Raw genomic sequence first — 24,448 nt, forward strand, 5'->3', positions numbered from 1 at the left:
AATGGGCTTTCATTGTTGTTGGTGTAACAGATAAGACACCCTATTCAAAATTTTAGAAAGAATGTCTTTCCAGAAACAGCAAAAATGAAAAGGTCGCAGGGGAAAGAAAATTCAATAGGATCTAACAACATATATTTCTTTTTATCTGTAACAAGGATTGCTCATTTGCTTCATTTTTAATTTAAAATAATTTTTTTAAAAGAAAAAATATTTAAAGGATTAAAAAATTAAAATGCTAGCCTAAAATTTCGGCGCATAATTGAAAAATTTATTTTTAGAGCGACGCATAAACGAAGGATGTTTATCATTATTTTCCTATCTAATGTACTGGGACCTATAAAAATCGTCGTATAAATGAAAAAGGTGCATAAAAGAGGTGGTGCATAAGTGAGAGATCACTGTATTTTGAATAATGGAATAGAGTATTATTAAAAGTTAGATTGTATTTCTTGTATTTATATATATTTTTTATATAATATTATGATATAGTATTGTATTTATCGTGCATCTAAAATTTTTTTTTCTTCTCTTCAACGAAATTGATGAAGGTCGGCGTTGGAGAGTAGGTTGTTCATATTTTATTGAAGTTAAATTTGAGCCTTGCTCTAAACTTTTTATTATGAATAATTCAATAGTATGTTATTATGATTAGATTGCATTTCTAGTGTTTATATTGTTTTTTTTTAAATTATGATATAATATTGTTCTTTCGTGCATTTTAAAATGTTTTAGAAAAAAAAATGTGGTTCAAACGTCAATTAAACTAGTGACGGCAAACTAAATTAAGTTTTTAAACTTTTGTTTCCAAATGATTTTTTTAGATCTAACCACATAAAAAATTAAATTTTTCAGAACTTTCTTTTGAATCTAACGATGAAGAGTTTTCAAACAAACTTAAAGAAATTTGTAATTCTTTTACTTTTTCGGACTTGGTCAAAAATAAATATTCCTATTTAATAAATGTGAAAATTTATGTTACCCAAACAAAAGGACAATTAACACTTAACAAAATTTGTGAGTCTCCCTTATTACGATAGGCGAAATTTTCAACTCAGCAAAGTCTTATAATTGATACTGATTTACCATATGCTTTAGTAGGGTTGTAGACTTGCAAAGATTTTCGTTTGTTTATTGATTGTGTCGGGCCAGTTGTTACTCAATTTGGTAAGAGATTGATCATCTCTGCTAATTCTAAAAGTGACAACTTATCTTTGCACATTAAACAGCAGAACTCTCAAAATGTTAAGGTTAAAAATGGGGAAAAAGATGTTTCAAAAAAAGTAAACATCGAAAAAAGAAAAGAATGATGTTTCAAAAAAGTAAGCATCGAAAAAATGAATGGTAAGGATGTTTCAGTAAAAGTAAACAAAAAAAAAAACAAAAAAAAAATAGAAAGAAAGAATGTCCAAAAAGTTCAAATGTTTCGAAGATAGATCTAGTTAATGGATGCGTTCATTATCAGGTTAATATCGACGAAAAAATATGTAAAGGGTAACAATAACAAACACAAAAAATAAAAGGAAAAATAAGAAAAAGAAAGAATGACCAAGAAACTGATTACCAAAACAAAAATGAAAAGAAATTTAAGTAAACAAAATTTTGAAAAAGTACATGTTTCAAAGAAAAATATCACAACCCACAAATGTTGAAATTAAATTCTGAATAAATAACACATGTTGTCCAGTTCATTTGCATAAAAATTTTGTATATTTTTGTGTGAAAAATTTTTTTGAAAATTTTAGTTGAATAGTTATATTTCATCAAGTAAATAACCTTTTAACCACACAGATTCTTAAATTCTGATTAATTGACACTTGTTGTCCAGTTCATTTGCATAAAAATTTTGTATATTTTTGTTTGAAAAATTTTTGAAAATTTTAGTTGATTAGTTATATAAATGTTTAATTTTTCTTTCTGTTTAGTTACTAAATAGATAAATTGCATAATCATGTTTTTCATATTTTTGTCATTGTAAATAATATTTTTTCTTCTCATAATTGAAAAAATGTTGTTTGCAGTAGGGAAAAAGGAACAGTCGTACCAACCTAAAAATTTTAAATTTAAAGTATTCAAAATATTTTTTGGCTTACCAAAAAATTTTTTTTGGGGGGATGTAATACAAAAATAATAAATACTTTTGTATTAATAAAAGAATTACAACTCCTTCGTTTTCATAAAATGTCTTTGTTAAAAAATAAGCGTAGAGAGATTCTATTTTGGGAATTCAAAACTGAAAACATACCATTGAAATATAAATAAATTTATATTTCAAAGGAAGAGTTATTTTTAGAATCGTTCCCTTTTTCACTTCCATATAAGGAATCAGAAATGATTTTCCTTAATGCGTAAGGTTACAAGGAATGTACGAAGTGTGCCTTTTTACCTCAAATCTGTGTTGGTATAAAACGTAAGAACGCATCGTTTTGCGTGTCCTTTTCATCATGATGTGATCCTGATAAGCTGTTTCGGAATTGTCCGGAGTCTTGTCCACGCCCCCTCCTTTGCAGGAGTGGGGACGTGAACTGTCATCAATACCAGCCTACCTTTAAATAAACCTGTTTAGAACGTATGATGACTTAAGACTGCAATTATTTCAAGCTAAATACAACACTNAAACAAACAAACAAACAAAAAATTAGCCAGTAACAGAGCCAGAATCCTTTCAAAATATATATATATATAAATAAAAATATGGGCGAGTCTCGGGAATCATTAACCTATATGTCTTCAAACTTTTTTTATAAATATATAACATAATAAGCGAAAATTAATTCTAATAAAATTACAGGAATAACTATGAATTACTAACTTTAAGATACGTGCAGTTTTGATTGCGAGTAAATTGCTTTTGGCTTTCATTTCTTACTTCAATCCTACATTTGACAACTTTTCATGAGTGTCGCTTAGAGTGTTTAACATACTTTTTACTTTTTTTTCAGTACGTATTCTGTTTAAAAAAAACTTAAAATCACTAAAAACATAATTTAGTAGCTCAGCTGTACTATCATATTTTCTTGAATGATATTTTTCGTGAATATTGACGTTTGCAAACACTTCAAGTTTGTCGCCAAATTTTGGCACGTCAAACCGTAACCAGCGAAAATTGAAAAAAAGGTATACAATCCAATTCTGCAAGTTTTATGTTAGTGATATTCCAAAAGCTTATTTAAAGTAAAACAAACTTGTATCATTTTTATAGATAAATATTTTTGTTTGCAGTAATTATAAATTAATTGAATTTATCACAAACTGTCATTCGGTGAGGTAACAGTGACGATGTCAAGACCGTAACCAGACGCAAAACTAAAAAGTAAATGTTAAAATCAATCAAAATGTTGATCACACGTTTGTCATTGCCTAATTTATTTTCTGTGTTGTGTGCATCGCATTGCGTTGCATCTGAGAAAAGTTTCGATCTATTCCCTAGGTTGTCCAGACCGTAACCCTGTCAAACCGTAACCTCAGGATTAATTAATTGAATTTAACATATCAAAGATTAGTTTTTTCCCTATGTTTTACTAATTGAAGATATTTTTGAGCAGAAAATAATTAAAGTAAGCCTTTTTATACATTTTATAATAATTTAACTTAATATTAAAATTTTTCAATTCATTTATGATACTCCTAATTATTGATGAAAAATAAAGGGTAAATATGGTAAATTCAAAAATTTTAATTTTTTGTTTATACTTATAAGGGCATCAAAATTTTCGATGCTCGCGATTATTTTCTCATATTTTATGCATTGTCAAACAATTCTGGAGGTGAAAAAATAGTGTGTCTATTATTTTTTATTATTATCAAAAGTTAAAGGTTCTAGAGATCTGCCCATATATATGCAATACAATAAGAGCTAGACATTCAACGTCAAGAGTATCTTATTTAATTTTAGCGTTGGTGCTTACACTGCTGGAATTTTCATTCTAAAATTACGGTAAAATAGCCGGCAAAAGTCTGTCCAACGAATTAATCTTTACGGTTTTGAAACCGTTGGAACTGGTATGATCGAAAAACCGTAAAAGTAAAATCTTACTTGAAATAGGAGTTAGGTTATGCTAGGCTATTCGTTTGGTGATGAAAAATTGCTGAAAGTTGTGGTTGAGTTGCGTTATGTCTAATGAACCTAGGAATGTGGGCTAATTTTTTTTTCTTGTGATGCCATCTATTGTGAGAATTAGGAAATACTAACCTTTATTGTGTTTATCAGCTTGAGCATAGAGGATGCTTCCATCTATGCGTGAATGATAGAGTTTTCTAATAATGTATAGTCACCAATTGGGAGGGCAGGCAATGAAAATTCTTCATTTGTTGAAAGAGTGGAACCCTATGTCATTGAATGGAAAAATCAGCCCTCTTAGCTTCCCCAAGAACCCAGCCGCAAGGAACTAAATGGTTTAATATTTGTGGGACGTGGATTAAATTCTGGTTGTTTAACCGTATTAGGTGAAAACATTTAACACACGATTTTCTTACAGTTAATAATTTGAATAACATTTTTTATGGTTATTAGACTGTTTTGGTTAAGCATGGTAAAATAATAATTATTAAATAAAATAAGAATTTATTAATAAAATAAAATAATAGTTTATTTATTATTTAACTACTTTTTCTAAGAAATTTTTTACAGTGTAGGAATCTACTGTGTTCAATTTTGTGTATTTGCAGATGGTGCCCTACTACATTGTGAATCGATTCAGTTCTTATCCTGGTCTCACTGGTCTGTGCATCTCTGGAATATTCAGTGGGTCTCTCAGTACTGTTTCCTCCGCCTTGAACTCGCTATCCACTGTCACTGTAGTAGACTATATCCAACCACTTTTTCCAGGAATGACTGAATCTAAAAATGTTTTTCTGGCAAAACTTTTGTGTAAGCATAACTCACCATCAGTTAGCAATCGTAATTAATTATTTTCGGTGAAAAAAAATGTTTTAATAATAATTGCAGACGCTATGTTAAGATAGAGGATCTGACAGATTTGCCATGAACTGCAAATATCTCTTCGAAATTTGAAGAGAGAATAAGGTGCTGAAGAAGGTGAGCATCAGAATTCAATTTTATAGTCCAAAATTTGGGGCTATTTATAATTTAACGTGAGGGTGGGATTCAAAACCTTAACTTGTGCTCTCGAGTTAATTCGAGCGCGCTAAACAGGCCAAACTGTTTATACTCGAGATAATTCGAGCGGCGTTGTATTTTATGCTGCTATAATTTTTCACACTCGAACATAATCGAGAATTGAAAATAACAATGTGAAGGCTAAGAAGAAAAAAATCTTTTTATTGATATTTATCATTTACGTAGGATTGTAAGCTATAACACTTATTTATTCAAGAATAAAATATAGCCTTTTTCCATGGAACAAAAGCGCAGTATATCAAAATTATCCACCAAAAGAAAAGACAATGTTCTAAAGTGTGCTTTTTTACATTGAAAAAAAAATGCTTTTTATGGCTGCTTTTTTTTCCAAAAAATCGGGTTAATTACTGATTAAAAAATAACTTTACCTTCCACCAGTACAGAGGTTGGACAGTGGACCACTCAATAATCATTTCAGTATACGTTTCACTTCTTTCTTTAAAAAAAAAAAAAAAAAAAAAAAAAAAAAAAAAAAAAAAAAAAAANACGAAGCTCAACGTTACCAAAAAAAAAAAAAAAAAGGAAATAAAACTTAGAGTACATTTTAAAGGTTGATATAGTTAGGTTAAGTGCAAGTTAAGATTTAATTTTGTTGGTTCAAGTTCAAATAAATTGGGGGGGGGGAATACATTAGAAATAAATCATACTGTCAACTTTAAATTATCTAAAGTTTAGCAAAATAGGGTCGCAAGTAAAAACATTTGGAACATTGTTCTCATTTTGAGTATTTAAATCATTTAAGCAGATTGAATGTCGATTTTTATATTAATTTGTGATACACATTTTCATACGTTTCGATATTGTTTTATAATTAAGAAAAATAGGTTTCAAACTAATGAATTATCTCCGTTCTGAAATTGCGTTTGAATTGGAAAATATTTCCTGGGATGTTATTCGTTATTCTGCCTGAAAGAATCTTCTGTGTGACCAAACGTTGAACTAAAACATCTGGAAGCATCTCAGCACTAAACTTTTTCTAATAGTTTTAGTCATTTAGCTACACTAGTAAATCATAAAATTATATTAAAAACAGTATATTTTGTATAATGGTTAAAATTCTTTGGCTAATGCATCTATTTCATTGTAGGTTTTCTGTACGGCATAGTAGGTATCGGAATCACATATATATTTCTCAATGTTCAGAGTCTAAAACAGTTTGTTACCTCCATAACGGTGTTTGAAGGTTCGATACTTGCTGTTTTCTTGATTGGTATTCTTACTCGAAAAGCTGATGACAATGTGAGTACTTTTCTAGAATATTAGTCATTAAAAACTATCGATTTACTCTTTCATACATTGAAATAAGAAGCATGGTAAAAATGACCAGAATATTGTGAAACGTGTTTCTGGCACTTCTGTAAAAAATTCTGAATCAATCTGCGGTAAAAAAGTATCGGCACTCATAATGCCGGTACATTTCACCGCAAATTCCATTTTCACCGGGACATGTTAAGAAACAAAAAATCTGATTTTCACAGTAATAATTACCGTAAAATCACTGAATCATCTCTAATTAAATAAATATTACTGTAAAATTTAAGGTATAATATTTTAGGGTAATAAGGAATTTTACGGATGTAGCATTCAAAGTACCCATACTTTATACAGTAATATTATCCAGAATATTTTTTCAGTGTATGGGGACACCAAGAAGCACGATAATTTTGACTGAAGCGCTTTGGCAAAATTGAAAATAAAATAGGATTTTATTGCCATGTTGATTGGTAATAAAATAGTAAATGTAGTAAAATTTGGTAATTTTATGATGATGCTTTAAAGAACAATTTATTCGGTTAAGTTTAATTTTTAGTTTTATATTTTTATGAAATGTGTGGTAATAAGAACTATAATTTTGAAAACCTGATTTTCCTATAAATCGAACGGAAAAATTACTTAATGAATAGTTATAAAATTAATTTAAAAAATAAAAAAATTTTTAACCAAAAATGTCATTATTATCCAAATGTCGCAATTTTACCGGAACTTTCTTTTCCGTGTACTCTTCTATTTGTCAATTTTTTTTTACCATTCTGCTCCATTTCTATATTTAAAAGTTTGACATCATTCTAGTTATCATTATTAGTTAGCTATATATAGCTAACTAATAATAACTACTTTTTTCTCCTATCTCAACTAATTTTATAGAAATATACTCGAATAGTAATGAATTTTCAGGCCAATAAATGAACTAATATTTTGTTTAGTTAAAATGAAGATAGAATTATCGACTTAGTGACAAAAGCTTATAACGTTTAAAAAAATCATTAGTTGGGCAATTTTTTATTTTCCACGAAAGATTATTCCACTTTCAAAAGCTAGGCCAATTTCAATGCCTTTCTGCTTGGTTAGTTTCTCCATACAGAATATCAAATAATTTTCTAATTGTTAAGAAAAGATTTTTTTTTTTTTTTTTGCGTTCTGTCTGTCAGACTTCGTAAACGTATATATTTCACATGGATTTTCTTTCCGAATGTATGAATACACTTTCTTAAAATAATTTTTGGTTTGGTACTTTTAGTACTTAAAAACTATTTATTTAATACTTAACTCATTTCTTATTCCCTAATTCTCAACTAGCAAAAGAAGAATAAACATTTTTTTTAAATATGGAATTAACTGCACAAACTTACAGAATTAGTAAAAAAATATCAAACTCAAAATTAGAGTGTCAAAAATAGGAAATATTCTGAAAAGAATTAACGTAAAATTAATTCCAACATAAAGTCAAGAGAAGCATAAGGTAAGACGTTTTTTTTTTTAATTTTTTAAATTTTTTTTTTTTTTTATAAATGCATCAAAAAATAATTTTTGCTTTCTTCCACATGTTTGTTGTAACGTTAAAGCAAAGTAATATCCAATTAAAAGCATCAGTTAGATTGTTGTATAGTTTAAATAATCATCGGATGCTTATAATACTTTGAAACTAATAACTCATTTCAGTGCATAATCTTTGGAACAGTTTTGAGTGTTCCCATCATTGCTTGGCTGTCATTTGGAGCCTTATTCAGTGGTTACAAAGAACCTCCTTTAGCTCTGAATAATCATTTATCAGCCATTAATTCATCAAGTCAAATGCCTAATTTCACAACAAGATGTATTGATGAAAGTACAAATATCCAGACAACCATCCTTTTACCTACATATAAAAGGTACGACATTTCTCTTCATATATATTTTAAGCAATCTGTTCTGTAAGTGCGCAAAGTTAACCACGCGAATTACTTTCGATCTAATATTAGCGTTTTCACATGCTAAAATGGAACCTTATTAATAGTGCAGAATAGGCATTAGTGCAAACAATATGCTAAGTTATGAAATCAGATCTGATAATTTAAAATCCCTTAAAAATGCAAGTGATATAGGGAAAACTACATAATAAATTACAAAATCTAAATAAAAATGCACTTTTAGAGTTTTTGATTTTCTAAATCTGAGGACTTTTTATTTTATATTATAACCGGCGTTGAAAAGTCGACCCAATTTTTTTGGTTTATGACTACTAATGTTCAACTCCGTAGAATTGTAATTTTAAACCCAATCCAGAAGACAAGGAAACTGCTGGATCAAGTATTGGAAAAATTTGCCTTCATGGACGACTTTTTGATGGATATTACCCGCATTTGCGATACGTGGAGAGGAAGACTACGTGAACCTCTACCGTTAGCCTGACGGCAAGGGGACTCTAACCCATGATCCGTCTGCCACTGAGGATATGTCGGTGCAAGTTGGATGAAGAATTAGTATCGACCAGCCATCGGTGGGATTTGAACCCGATTCACCTCATTGGAAGGTGAACTCTCTATCACCTGATCCATCACAGCTCAAATCTGAGTACTTTTTATTTTTATTTTACAGCCGTCGTTGTACAGCAAACCCAGTTTTTGGGCTTACTACTACTAATGTTCAACTCCGTAACTTTGTAATTTTGAATCAATTTAAAAGACAAGAAAACTCCAGGATTCCCCCCCCCCAGAGGTATTGATTTATTATTGGAACATGGAGGACTTTGAGACTCGACAGATTTAACGTGCATCAGTCACCATTTACTTCAAGGGAAATCGAACCCACGAACTCTTGGACGGACATGAGCCCGGTGCCCTACCTACCTATCCCGGCCAAATCTGAGGACTTGATATAATTTGGAAATTATTCCAATTGTTGACGAGACAAGAAAACGGTCGGTAGTTTGGGCACCAAAAAGCGAATATTTCACTTTGCACATATCATTATATCTCTCTGTTATTATTTACGCAAATCACAATATTAAGCTCCTGATTAAAAATTTGTTTGTGTTAAAAATATGCAGCATTAGATTTAAAAATTGATAAAATGTTTTCAGATTTTAAGTTATGCAAATTTTTATGCCTCAATGTTTTACCATGCAATTTTAAATAAAAAAATTCAAAGTTGGTAGAAATCAGTAGCGAATTTATATTTGAGCAAGTAAAAATCAAAAAAATTATCCAAATCTGACAAATTCAAATTGAGGAACTCGGAATTATAAACATCAATACCAGTTTGATTGCCCAAGTAAATTGAAGGGTGGTAAAAGCAGGTTACTAGAAACACTGTAAAATTTCTTTTAGCAATTAAACTAGTTTTAATGAATTTATGTCCTTTTTTTACTATTTTTTTAATAATGATCTGCGAGATTTGGATAACTTTAATACCATGTAAATATTTCTGACAACCTTTTTGACCAAGAATAAAAAAATATGGTGGAAACGGTAACTAGAGTGAAAGAGTTTAAAAAAGTTTTACATATTGCTTAAGAAAAAATATTTTAGCATTTATATCTATATATATATAAATCTCTTGTCACAGTTTTAGTGGTTAAACTCCTCCTAAACTGCTCGACCGATTTTGATGAAATTTCATATGTATATTCAGTAGGTCAGAGAATAGGTTTATAACTATTTTTTTTTCTTCATTTTTTGGACAGATTTAACGTATATTTTGAATATATCTTTATTTAATCATATTCCAATCCAAACTAGACATAGAAACATGATAAATCAAAAACAATATTCACGCACGTTGCAACAAGTCATATTAAACTCTAATACTTATGCTCGCCTTTAAAAGAAGAACATCAAATGTACATCAAATATATGTGAATAAAGGCAGTGATATGTCAGTGTTTCGAGTTGAAAATGCCAATGTGATTGCTCTTCCAGTGAATAACAACGATTAAGTAACGCTGTACCAAATTGGCCGGTACATCACCTCCAATGAAGCTACTATGGCTCTATGGCCACAGTGTTGAAACACTGTAAAATTATCATCTGGGATGAATGCACTATGGCACACAAACATTCGCTTGAGGCGTTGAACAGGACATTGAAAGATATTATAAACAATGACAAATTATTTGGCGGCAGTTCAGGTGATTTCAGACAAACACTTCCCGTCATTCCGCGTTCAACGTACGCTGATGAGATCAATGCTTGCCTGAAATCCTCTCCACTTTGGAGTAATGTTGAAAATGTTCAACTAAAAGTAAATATGCGCGTCCAAATGCTTCAAGATCCATCTACTGAAATATTCTCAAAATAATTGTTAAATATCGGTGATGAAAAAGTTACTAAGGATGAGACTGGATGCATAAAATTACCGAACGATTTCTGCACAATCATTGGATGTACACACACACCGATGTTCACTGGCAGAAAGGGCGATTTTAGCAGCAAAAAAATTTGGACGTCAACGAATTGAATCTGAAGATACAACAGTTATTGCCAGGTAACTTGGTGACATATAAATCCGTTGATACAGTTTGCGATCCTATTGAAGCTGCAAATTTTCTAACAGAGTTTTTAAACTCATTGGATTTACCAGGCATACCACCGTATAAATTAGTACTCAAATTTGGATCTCCAATTATTTTGCTTCTTAACTTGAACCCACCACGGCTGTGCAACGGCACGCGATTAGTCGTTAAAGAATTAATGAATAACGTTATCGAAGTCATTATTTTAAATGACAAATTCCGATGTGAAAGTATATTACTTCACCCCGGATATATATATATTATATAGCTAACTAATAATAACTACTTTTTTCTCCTATCTCAACTAATTTTATAGAAATATACTCGAATAGTAATGAATTTTCAGGCCAATAAATGAACTAATATTTTGTTTAGTTAAAATGAANATATATATATATATATATATATATATATATTCTTAAAAAATTAAAATGAAATTTATTTAAATCTAAAAATATATACTTGAACAAACAATCTTAATTATTTATTTTTATTAATGTTAAATAATAATTCCTAAATAACTTCAGATATTTTCCACCTATATAAGAAAACCTATTTACAATTCTAAATAAAAGTCTAATTCCGAAACTAGATGTCTATTTTTTATATTTACTTAGTGTAAAAAGTATTTAACACTGAAGATATATATAAAGGTATACACTAAAGATATAACACTTATTCGCTTAAGCCTAGTATACTTTAATTTCAAATAAAAAATAAGCATTTTAATATGTGATAAGCATACTCACTTGTTGTATAGTATCTTCCATCGTTAAAAAGGCTTTAAAAAATACTTAAAAGGGGCATTTAAAAAGCAAATTAAGAAATTACTTTCCGGCCATAAAAAAACTTGGTCTTTTTATTTCCACTTAAAACTAAATTTTGTTTTCTTAAAATAGCAATTTTTGAAAGTGCATCACACAGTTTTGCCAAACAAATTAAGAGATTAAAAATTGAGTAATTAAAAATAGAATTGATTGAGTGATTTGAAATAGAAATAATCAAGCAGATCCCCACATATTATGAGTGTTATGATTTCAGAAAACTCAATATGTGGGGGTTTTTTTCTAAGCGGAAGTATGTCAGTTTAAATAATCGCGTTTTTTGATGCTAGTGCGAATATTTTTAAAATAACTCCTAGGGAACAATGTTTTTTATTACATTCTGACCAACACAACAACGCGTGATACATTTCACTTGAAAACAAATTCTTAGAGTGACTTGAAAATTATTAGTTCACTCTTTTAAAAACTTTGTTCTTTGTAATAATATTTTGATCGATAACAATGTTAACATTTTATGAAACACGAAATCCATATTATTTACATACTAAATAATTTTATTGCAAACTTTTGGTGGTCTAAATCTATTTTGTTCTGGATCTAGCTTTGGAGTAATTTCATTTTATTTTTTAGTGATATCTTTGTTCTTTACAAAATATCTTTTCAATGGCTTCCTGTGTTAAGTTTCTTCTGTACATCTTTCATGATATTCCTAATGATCATCATTACAGGTTAGTAATTTCTTTTATTCTTTTCTAAATAATTTTCTTATTTAAGTTAAAAACTTTCCAAATATTCCCGTATTTTCCCTTCAAAATAAGGAAAAAAATATATTTGAGTACTCTTTTTAAACATACGAAAATAATATTTTCATGATAAAAAATAGTATATCAATTAGTTCCTGTTGGCGGAGATCCTAATTTTGTGTTAACTTCTCAATTATTTTACAAGTAATCGAATAACTTCTCTAAGAGTAATTATACTAATAAGTCTTTTTGTTTCATTCAGTAACCTATACTCTCGGTAGACCCATCTTATGTAATATTCCGTCACTACGCTGTGAAAAATTCCAAATCAAATTATCGTATAAAGTGCCGGCACTTCAGGGACATCATCGGTAAAATCCATCTTTACCATAAAATATTATATCTCAATTTTCACAGTAATATTATTCAATTAAAGTTATCTTATAATTATAACAGTGAGAAGTACGGTAAATCAGATTTTTCGTTCCGTTATGAAAAAATAGATTTTACAGTGAATAGTAGCGACACCCTGAGTGCCGGTACATTTTACCGTAATTTCAACTGGAATTTTTCACAGTGTATTTTGCTTAGTTCGCCTTAATACTGTTTATAAACTTGTAAAATGAAGATGCAGCAAACAAATGCTTGTTTTATTGGTTAATAAATAATAAATTGGCTGGTTTAATAAATAAATAAAAAATGTAAATTGATAGAAAAGAATTTAAGAAAGATAAGCAAAAATAAGTTGGTCTTGTTTATTAGTATGCGCTAGTTCCAAACATTTTTGTTGTAACCTTTTATTATCAACTCTTTATATATATTAAAGATGCAGAAAAAATATATTTGAAAACTACAGAGAATGTATGATACTACGATAATGATATAAATATTTCATAATTAATTTCACAAGCATTCAAACTTTTATTTTCTTTAAAAATCGTAGCAGACCATCAAGGAATCAATCAGTTTTAACTATTCGTGAACGCAACGACCTATAGGTGGCGTTGTTATTTGAGACGAATGACTGCTAGCAGAACAACAGGATCATCTTCAGTGTAGCATGCTAACGTTGCATCTTTATTGTCGATTGTTAAATTAAAAAAAAATTTTTTTTTTTTGATATTCATTCTTCTGCGAAACAAAATCGAATATTTTCTTCTTTTTTTTAGAGAAGTAGCATTCCGAACACATCGGAAAATATTTGTAAATAAACAGGAAAAAAATATGTATCTTATCTTCATATTAGAGTTGAAACCTAATGCCTGTGAAATCGCTCTACTAAATTTAATGATCAAATATGAAAGATCTATTTAAACTTTATATTCCATACTTTTCTGAATCATAGTATTTCACTCATTAAAATATGCAAAAAGTATACACAGACGCACTATGTTATGTCATTTAATTTTGCAAAAAATAAAGTTTTTAGACAAAAATTCTTATAACAAAATTAAGCGTTTTAATAAAAAAAAAATCATCATTTATAAGCTAAAAAGCGTAAAATAACGAATGCTTACCGTTAAAAAAACAATCGTAAAAATTCCTCACATTAAAATAAAAAATGTTCATATTGTTTTTTGTTTTTGTTTTTTTAAAAGTTCTTAATCAGACGTAGAAAGTCATTCTGTAGAGAGAGCTATCATCGAATTAGAATAAAAAAATTTACAGTTATATTTTTATTATGAAATTCATAACACTTTTAAACTTCATAACGCTTTTTAACTCCGGAGAATTCCAAAATGAAATGTTCTTTGCTTGATAATTTTTTTCTTGTGTAATATATACATAGATTATCCCTTCATTATTTTAATATGACAAACCACACAATAAAATTTTATAATTGTGAGATCTCGATATGAATTTCAATATGCAACTGAATAGCTGAATTCTTGTTGAAATTAATCATCCAAAATTTTAAAAAATTTTACCAAGAAAGTGATAAAAATCTATTAATAATCAGGACAAATGATGCTATTTCATCAAATCATTTGGATTACTCTTTATTGTTATTTTCCGAATTATATAGATACAGAAATACATACTATTCTATAAAGAAAAAAATATTCTATAACTATTACAGTACTGTACGTTCTGAAAGCACATTTATTTATTAGAATGAAGTAAGCAATGAGGATTCAAACAACTTCAATTCATTTTATAATTGATTGAAGATAAAAAAAAAAAAAAAAAATATGTATTTTACCTTAATACTCACATCTTTAGCAACATGCGATCATGAAATTGGAAGTTAGCGGTTGCAAGTTCGTCGATAACGGAAAAGAAAAAATTATTGAGAAATTGTTAAAATTGTTAAATTGTTAAAGATTTAAAACTAAGAAAAACACCTAATTTTCCCTAATGGGTAAAATTAACTTGTGCTTAGGTAAACTGTTCATACTATAGAAAGTTCCCAATCAAATAACAGTGTAAAGTACCGGTACCATAGATATAGAGTTGAAAATACAATATCATCCGTAAAATTAATTTTACCATAAAATCTATTTTTAACGTAAAATTTTATACCGTATATTTTACAGTAATAATTATTTAATTTAGACGTAGAGGATGGGCAGCTCCAAAGAGCAGGACACATCGATCAGAGGTATATTGTACGAAACCCTAAATCATGATAAATAAAAAATCCTTACAGCTGAAATGAAGTTCAGCAAGCACTTGACAGGAGCGTCTTACAGTTCCCAGGCCTTAATGCAATATTGCGCTAAATGCTCAAATCTTTGAGCAGAAGAGACCTCACAATCACAAAGTATTAAGCCTCCTCTTCAAGATGAGAACCTCGACAAAGAGAATTAGATTCAATGCCCATTATGTTTAGGCATCTCCTGAGGGTGCAGTGTCCAGTGAGAAGACCTATGATCTTCCTCAAACTGTTCTTGTTTAGCTTAAGGAGCTCTTTTTGACATACACTAGGACAGTTACGATTTTTATCTTTAGCTTGTCTCTGATCATCCGAGTTGCGCCAATGCTCATGGGCAATTTTGCGATGGAGCTTGAATATAGATGCCCTGAATGATGTGGGAGAGATTCCCAAGGCTGGTTCAGGGCCCTAGAAAATCGAGAGCCATCCCGTGCAGCTTCATCAGATAGCTCAATTCCAAGAATACCATATGTCCAGTTTCCCAATGTTGGTCTACCTTGTTATGCGTAGAGAGGTCACAAAAGTCGGAAAAGCACTCCTACACTACTGAAGAGGGGAATTTGCACCTTCATAGTGATAGGAGAGCAGTCTGACTGTCGGAGCAAATGGGGATAGTCATTTTTCGATATACCCTGTCTAAGCATATCTTGAAACGCAAGATGACGGCATAGACTTCAGCCAAAACAGTGGCATAACTACCTAAGGGAAAGTGAAGTATGGTGCCATCATTGGAACAATGAATTCCTGCCCCTGAGTTAAGACGAGGCCTTGAACCATCAGTGTATCATGTAAGACATTTGCCTTTAAGCCACAGAGGAGAATTAAGCCATTCATCTTTAGTAGAAAAATGGATCGTGAAGGGCTTGTGAAAAGCATATCTTAGTGACATATAATCACTACGCATAATAACAGATGGAATATCCGACACTCACGAAGCAAGGTGATCCCATGACAAGTGTTTAACACAAGACGCTTAATACCAGTTTGAGCTTCAGCTTCAATGTGTAGATTCAACGAAAAAAGCCTAAGTAAGCTCTCCAGAACAACTGTGGGAGTGTTTCTGAGACATCCTGACAAAGCTAGGCAGACCATTATTTGTAGTCTGTTAAGACTAGACTTGACGGAGCTCATCCTAGTCTTTGACCACCAGATAATTGTACCATATGTGATAATAGGAATGATATTAATTGAGTACATCCAGTAAACTATCTTGGGTGATAATCCCCAGGTTTTAACAGTAGCATTTCTGCAAAACCAGAAAATCTTCCTGGCCCAGCGGATACAATATTCCAGATGATGACCCCAGTTTAGTTTAGAGTCATAACAAACCCCGAGAAACTTGACTTTATCAGTGAGTTCCGACCTATAATCTGGGTTATACACATCACCTAGATTAAGATGCCTTTTTCTGGTGAAGGTCCCAAGACTTATCTCTGAAGGGTTAACAGATAAACCAGAATCAGATCACCATCTAGCCACTTCTAGAAGTGCACCTTTTATGATTTCGGAAACTGTTTTGCCATGCTTGACTCTGACAATAATAATAGTCACCATAATCAGCATATCCAACACAAGGAATGTCAAGATTAGTAAACCAGGCCAACAAAGAGTCCATAATCACACACCATAGGATAGGCTCCCTGAGGTCAGCCTGAGGTAGTATGAACTCTCATGCTTGTGCCCAGTAAAGAGGAACAAACATGCCTGGAGGACAGCAAATTAGCTATCCACCTGGTGATGACCGAATCGATACTGCTTTGATTTTAGTCTCAACAGAGACGTTTTCAAAAGCACCTTTAATGTCAATACCGCCAGAGCAATCTCTTTATCTGAGTTCTAGTTCATTTACGTCGCACTAGAGCTGTACAATGGGCTATTGTCTGGGAAACATCCCTGAGGATGAAGACATGCCATCACAATTTTGATCCTCTGCAGAGGGTGTGGCACCCCCACTTCGGTAGTCCTTTACGGTAGAACAGTTTAACGAGGATCAATACCGCACACACTCGGTCTCTACGCAGTCTGATTCAAGTGGTCACCCACCCCCACACTGATAGCAGTCAATGATGCTTGATTTCGGTGATCTGTTGGGAACCATGTCTTAACGATCAGTCCACTGCGGGACTCTCCTTATCTGAGAGTGCTTTCTCAAGCATGACGGAGAGATCATATAGAGCAGAATCAATTGACTTGCCAGGTTGATAAGCGTGCTGTGAGGAGGACAGTGGTTTTCTATAAGTACAGAGTCTCTAAAATATCTGTCAATAAGCTTTTCAATGGCTTTAAATGATTTAGTTTCAAATTTATTTTCCTTACCTGGTTTTGGGAGGAGGAAAATTACACTGGTACAATGCGGTATATACCCTAAGGCTATACAGGCTCAAAAGATCCTACATAGAATAGGGGGAAGTATGTCAATCCCCGTAATAAGCATTATAGGCAATCCTCCAGAAGAGGCCTGGTACCTTAGAATTAAAATAATTCCCTAACCCATAAATGACCCCCCTGTTTACTGATCTAGCTAGCCACAGCCCAGGTGGGCGTAAAACAAACAACGAGAAAAGAAAAATTTATTGAAGAACAAAAGTATTTACAATTTTTACATAGACGTATTTAAAACATATACGTAAACAATTTTGTAATAATGTAATATAGTGAAAAGTTTGGTTTGATAGTGCAAAACATTTTTTTTTTCTTTTTACAATTTCCTTGATTTTCTTTTACAATGAGTGAATAGAAAAGAAACACATTTAGAAACAAGGCCACTTGTAGTTTAAGTTAGTTGTTGATAATTTATAGAAAAAGAAAATGTTTTTTTTTTTTTTTTTTTTTTTTTTTTTTTTTAAGAATTTTATGAGGTGATCATTCTCTGCTAGAAAGTTCATGACACCATGAAGTTTTTTGTTTAAGATTTTATTGGTAATGAATGAAATTCTCCATTCTTTGATGAAATTCGAGTAGGGTTTTGACGCGTGCCAAGAAATGGTAAGGGGGCATTCTAGAAGATAGTGGTCGGGGTCTCCTGTTTTACCACATGTGCAGTTATCTGTTTTTGTTATTTTTAGGTAGTAGAAGTATTTTGGAAATGGTCCATGACCTGTCAGGAACCATATTTCCTGTTTCGTTAAATTTTTTTTCTTTAGGGAATGAATGTCTTTATAAAGGTTGAATAATCTTCTTCCAGTATTTGACATGTTCCAATATTTTTGTCATTTTTTGTTGATTATTTTAGTTAGTTCTGATTTTAGGAATGTCTTTGGAAATGGATGAGGATAAATTGTTTCTTTCGAGTTTGCCGCTTCTTTTACAAGTTTGTCCGCCAATTCGTTACCTCTGTAATCATCATGAGCTTTAATCCATTTAATTTTCGTGTTTGAAGTATGGAGGAGTGTACAAATGTTCTTTATTGTGAGATTTCTGTTATTGGGTTTTAGGATCGATTGGAGAGCGGTTTTGCTGTCTGACCAAATTTTTGTTTTTTGTGTTTGCAGATTAGAAGCGTTAATGAATTTTAGACATTCATAGATAGCTAAAAGTTCAGCCTGGAAGATGGAGTTGTTGTCGTCAAGTTTGAATTTTTTTTTCCGTTAAGTTACTGGCAAAGGCAAAGCCTGTTCCTGAGGGTTGCTTAGAACCATCTGTGAAAAAATTGTTGTGTCGAATCAAGTTCTTTGAAGTGATGTCATATGTTTCTTAGGTTATTACTTTGTGGTTTATTGTGTTGGTTGGATGGAACTGTAGTCCATAGAAATACGATTCGTATTGGCTGACTCGGAAGTGTGAATCTAAAAAGGATGAATCTGTGTTTAGTTGTATGATATTTATTTTTTTTGCTATTGCTTGAATTTCGAGGTGTAAAGGAGGAAGATGTGTAATTAAAAGAAGGGCAGAAGTTGGCGTTGAGTGATATGCTCTAGATATGGATAAGAGAAATTTCCTTTGTATTGTCGTGAGAATTCTTTCCAATCGAGGTGAGATGCTTTGGGCCCAAAGATTCGCTCCATGGGGATTGTTGGAATCACTATTGTTTTATAGAGATGTTTCTTAGATTCGTTATTTATTCCCCAATTAGTTGAAGCTATTTTTCTAAGTGCGTTTTGGAGTTTGGCTGATTTTTCTTTAAGTATTTTCGAGTGGGAGCCCCAGTTTAGTCCTCTGTCTATGTTGACTCCTAAATATTTGAAGATGTTTGAACCCTTTATAGATTGATTGAATATTTTTAAAATGGGCCTTCCTTCTTTTTGAAAAGTTAAAGTAGGTAAACGAGGATTTGCTGAGGGAGAGTTTAAGAAATCTTGATGAAAGCCATTGTTCTATTTTGGATAGGATATCGTTACTTTTTGTTTCGAGTTCTTTTCTCGTTTTACCGCCTGTGATTATGATAAGATCGTCGGCAAACGCTATTAAGTTGTCGGTGAAGGGAGAGTTTTTAAGAAGATCATTAAAGAATAAGTTCCATTGTAGCGGACCAGTACAAGAACCTTGCGGACAACCTTTGTAGACGTCTATTGTAACGAAGCCTTCTGGGGTCAGGGACCCTATTAGCAGCTTCACGGAATCTGATTCCGATCGAAATGAAACTCTCGTGACGTCATAAATCCGTGAATGTCAGTTAAGTCGTATTACGAGCTCTTGATTCAGCTCGGAACTAAATTCCGATGCGAAATTATTACGAATCCCATTCCGGCAGGTTTAAGAGTAAGCAAAATCTAGATTCCGATAAGAGTTTGCTTATTTCAGTGAACAAAATGGCGCTGTTTTCCGTCATACAGCCAGCTATTGCTGAAGAGAGTGATCGAAACACTATTAAGAGAAAGATCTATCGGCTTAAAAGATTTTGGGTATTCCAATATCCCGACAACAAAGTTTAGAAATTAATTTAGATTGGAAATTAGTTTTTTTTTAAAATGGTGTTACTCATAGGCGAAATTCAGTTGTGGAAAGGAATAATATCGGATTGTGGAAATTAATAACAAAAGCTACATAAAAAAAATATGTACAAAAAACAATAGAATCTTAGATAAAAAAAGGAAGTACCACAGTTAGCTATTAGAATTTCCTACATTGCTTGGAAAATGCATGTGTGGATATTTTACTATCAACTGTGTTATTCTTCAACTATCTTATGGTATTTTAAGATGGATGCAAGTTAACATGTCTTATATAGTAGTGACGTGGTATTTAATATTTATAGTGGTAATTGCGCCAGATATGCCGGTAAGGCTTCCTTTATTTTAATCTGGATTGTTTTCTAGGTATTCCACAATCATTGTTTGGAGGCGAATATTAATTTTGTACGTGAAGCCATTTGAAAATACTACGTTGTAATTTCACTCTACACTACTCTCTATACTTCAAATAAACACAAACTTGACTTTTAAGGGCCGGGATAGCCTGGTCGGTAGGGCGCTGGGCCCGTATCCAAGAGGTCGTAGGTTCGATCCTCGCCGGCCGAAGACTCCCCGTGTAGTAAATGGTGACTGATGCACGTTAAATCTGTCGAGTCTCAAAGTCCTCCATGTTCCCACAACAAATCAATACCTCTGGGGGTACTGATCCAGGAGTTTCCTTGTCTTCTGGATTGGTTCAAAATTACAAGGCTACGGAGTTGAACGTAAGTAGTCGTAAACCCATGAAATTGGGTCGGCTGTTCAACGACGGTTATAAAATAAAATAAAAACTTGACTTTTAGAACACAAAATTGTTGAAAATGTATGAATTTTTAAGCTTTCAGTTTCAAGTTAATGCGATTTTAACTCGCATAGAAGTAGAGAATACAAACATATCGTTGCCAGATTAATAAATTAGAATTATAATAATTTTCTAATTGGTCAAAGTTAGCCCCGCCTACAAACTTCAATTTCACCGGAATCGTGTGGAATGGCGATTTCGATTCCGGATTCCGATATGCTCATGTTACGGCAAAGTGGGTTTCACGAAATTGGCAATCCGATGAAAGCTAGTTTTCGATCGGAATCGTTTCCAAGCGGAATAAGTTTCGATGAGTTGGTAATAGGGTGCGGAAGTGAAATTTTTTTATTGTTGTTAATGTTAATAAGGGTTTTTGCTAGGTTTGCCGGGATGTTAGATTTTGTTAGTTCCTGGTATACTAGATGGTATTGGGTGTTGTCAAAGGCTCCTGCAATGTCTAGAGATATGGCTGCCGTGTGATTAAATTGTTGTTTCTGTGAGGTGAGGACTTTGTTAAAGTGTTGTAGTGCTGAGTTAACTGATTTACCTATCCTGAAACCAAATTGATTTGAAGTTAAAAGATTATCTGATTCGATATGGAAAGTGATCCGTTTGGCTATTATTTTTTCGAGTAATTTTCCTAGATTGGAAAGGAGGGTAATTGGACGGTAGGAATTTATCTGTTGTGGGTCCTTACCAGGCTTGAGGAAAAATAGCATTTGACCAAATTTAAAAAAATCTGGGAAAGTTGAATATTTTAAGCATGCGTTAAAAAAGTCTAGGATTAGTTTGGTGAAATGTCTTGTAAGGTTTTTAATGATGATATTATCAATACCATCAAGAACTGGGGCTTTGTGTTTGTTCCATTGATCTGTGACATTTAAAAGTTCTTGCTTTGTTATTGGGGGGTCTGGGACCCTGTTTTTGAAGAAAAGAGGAGTTTGGGGCACTATATTCTCATTCGGAAAAATTTTATTGAGATAGTTGGTTGCTTCTGTTTTGAAGTTGTTTGTCTCTAGTATGGTGTGGAAAGGAGCTGGGTGGGGGTTGTCTTTAAAAGCAAACTTGTAATGGGCACCGTAAATATTTTTAGCTGTTTCGCAAATTTTTTTCCTAGATTTTGATTTTTCTGATCTGATCATTTTTTTTAGTTTGGCGCGTTCTTTTTTTAAAATAAATCATAAGTTGTATTTCAATTAGTGGGTTTCCCGATTTCTGGATTCTTTTCCGGATTGCTACAATTTTATTTTTTTGAGTTCTAAGATTCGGAGTCCACCAGCTGATTTCCTTTTTGTTGGAGTAGAAATTTTTTATTTTGTATGTTTTTTTTGCATGTGTCGAAGATTGTTTTTATTAGAATGAGGGTGAAGTTATTGAGTTCTTTTGAGTTTTTAATGTCTGATACTTTAGAAGATATGGATTTTTCATGTTCCTTCAAGAGTGTTATAAATTTTAAATGATTGCCAAATTTTGTTTTGAATCTAGTATTAGAAGAGATTTCGAGGGAATTGTTTATTTTTATTTGTATATATTTATGATCCGAGTTGTTGAAAATTTCTAGTACTTGCCAATCAGTATAGTCTTTTAGAGATGTTGAGTTGGTAAATGTTTGATCGGGCCATCCTTGGATATGCAGTGTTTGAAAAGTGGGTGGGGCGTTAGGGCTATTTAAGAGATAAAGGTTATTTGCTTCTAGGAAGTCTGATAGACAATCGCCACGCTCATCGTTTGTGTTGTACCCCCATTGTATGTTGTGTGCATTAGAGTCTGTGCAAAATAAAATTTTAGAATTTGTTGAATATTTATCGGTAATTTGTTGGAGTTCTATTAAGAGATCGTCTATATTGTCTTTTGGTGAGATATATGAAGAATTAATTATTAGGGGAGTAGAATTGTTTGAGTTTATAGAAATTGAGACTGAGTTTGTGTTTTGCTTGATTAGCAGGGGGTTTAGGTTTTTGTTGATTAGGAAAATTCCGGATTTGTTGTTTTTTGAATGGAATATTTTCCAGTCCGATAGGAAGCCTAGGATTTGTTTTTTCGAGCAATACGGTTCCTGAAAACAGATCATGTCCACTTTTAGGTCTAATGTTGTTTTTTGAAGGACGCTCATTGCGTCGTGGGATCTTTGTAAATTGATCTGGAGGATTAAAAGTTGAGGGATGTCAATTATTTTCGTAAAATATTTTGTGTAATTAATAAAGTTTAAATTTTGATGAATCATTGTTTTGGATCTGAAACAAGAAATTTATGCATCCTAGAAATTTAAAAAAAAGTCGTCGATGGCCTTGTTTTTGCAGTGACATATTTGATAATAAATGACTTAATACATTGCATATACATAAATGTTAAGAATAAAATTTAAGAGTAAATTACTACTGAAGTAAATGCTGCAGAACATACTATTTAACTAATCAATTATTGATTAACAAGATACTGTTTTTGAAGAAGGAAATAATAATAAACAAAACAAAAAAAAAACAAAAAAGATTCACAATTTACTGGATAATATGAAGGGAGAGAAACATATTAATGTTGTAAAAATAAAATAGAATAAGAACACTATTAAAAATATATAGAATGAGAATATTATTACAAAAAAAAAGAAAAGGGAAAAGAAGAAAAATAAGAAGAAAAAAAAACTAGTGAATAGAATATTATTATGAGTATAATACATAACAAAGTAATTAGAACTAAAATAATAGCTATGAAAAAGAAAAAAAAAAAAAAGCATGTAAATAAGAGAATATTATGAATGAAATACATAACAATGTTTTAATAGCTTAAATAATTGTTGCAATTAAAATAATTAAAAAAAAGAAAAGAATGAAAGTTTTTTAAGTGGGGGAAAATTAATATTCAAAACACTAAAGGCTAGGCTAATTATTGTAATGAGTATTTTGATTTTAGTATAGGAGATTACCGATGTTCTGGTTGCGGAGTAGTTGAAGTTTGTGAAGGTAGGTGGGACAAGTTGCTGAAGAAGTTCTATGATGGCAGTCTAGATTCTGATGATGATCTTTGTTACTAAAGTAGCAGTTGATGCAATAGTCTGTCGATGATTCGCATTGGTGGATTGTGTGACCAGAATAACCACATTTCTCGCAGATGTCATGTTGGTTTTTGCATGTGTCCTGATGGTGTCCGATCTCCTGACATTTACGGCAGCGGAGTAAAATTATTCTTTTCTTGATAAAACATTTGAACATTCCTGCGTAGAAAGTATGTAGCTGTAGTAATTCGTAAGAGATTTTCCTGTTGGCTTTTATTACAATGTGTCTTTTATTCTCGTCTCGTCTGTGTGGTATATCTTTGATGTAATTCATTGTATCAGTATTTTCATCAAAAGCTGTTGATTCCTTGAGGATTGAAAATACTTCGTCGACAGAAAAGGTGTGAGGAATATTCAGGAGGATTAAGGATTGTTGTCTCTGCTCTTTGTCTTTTACTTGAAATCCAGAATTTCGTAAGTCAGAATAGGCATGATCTCTATATTGTGTGTCGTGAAATTTTAATTCCAGGTATTTTTTATTTTTGTAGATTCTTTTTACTTTTAGTTTTGGTTGATTTTCTTGAATTTGTTGTAGTAACGTGTCTGTTGATTGATCAGGTGTCTCTTCTATTATTATTGGTATTGGAGGTCGTGGGTCGCTGTTCGGTTGTGGA

At 31.6% G+C, this 24,448-nt stretch overlaps 1 protein-coding gene across 1 annotated transcript in view; it reads left to right on the plus strand.

Annotated features, from left to right (window-relative positions):
- Positions 1-24,448, plus strand: part of LOC107440038 (putative sodium-dependent multivitamin transporter) — an 85,210-nt gene that overhangs the window by 53,463 nt on the left and 7,299 nt on the right. The window contains exons 7-10 of the mRNA XM_071182997.1: positions 4,666-4,867; positions 6,225-6,376; positions 8,078-8,286; positions 12,323-12,420. Coding sequence (XP_071039098.1) covers positions 4,666-4,867; positions 6,225-6,376; positions 8,078-8,286; positions 12,323-12,420 — 661 coding nt within the window. The remainder of the gene's footprint in view (positions 1-4,665; positions 4,868-6,224; positions 6,377-8,077; positions 8,287-12,322; positions 12,421-24,448) is intronic.

The sequence above is a fragment of the Parasteatoda tepidariorum genome, chromosome 7 (assembly GCF_043381705.1).
Source record: "Parasteatoda tepidariorum isolate YZ-2023 chromosome 7, CAS_Ptep_4.0, whole genome shotgun sequence".
NCBI classification, from domain to species: Eukaryota; Metazoa; Arthropoda; class Arachnida; order Araneae; family Theridiidae; genus Parasteatoda; species Parasteatoda tepidariorum.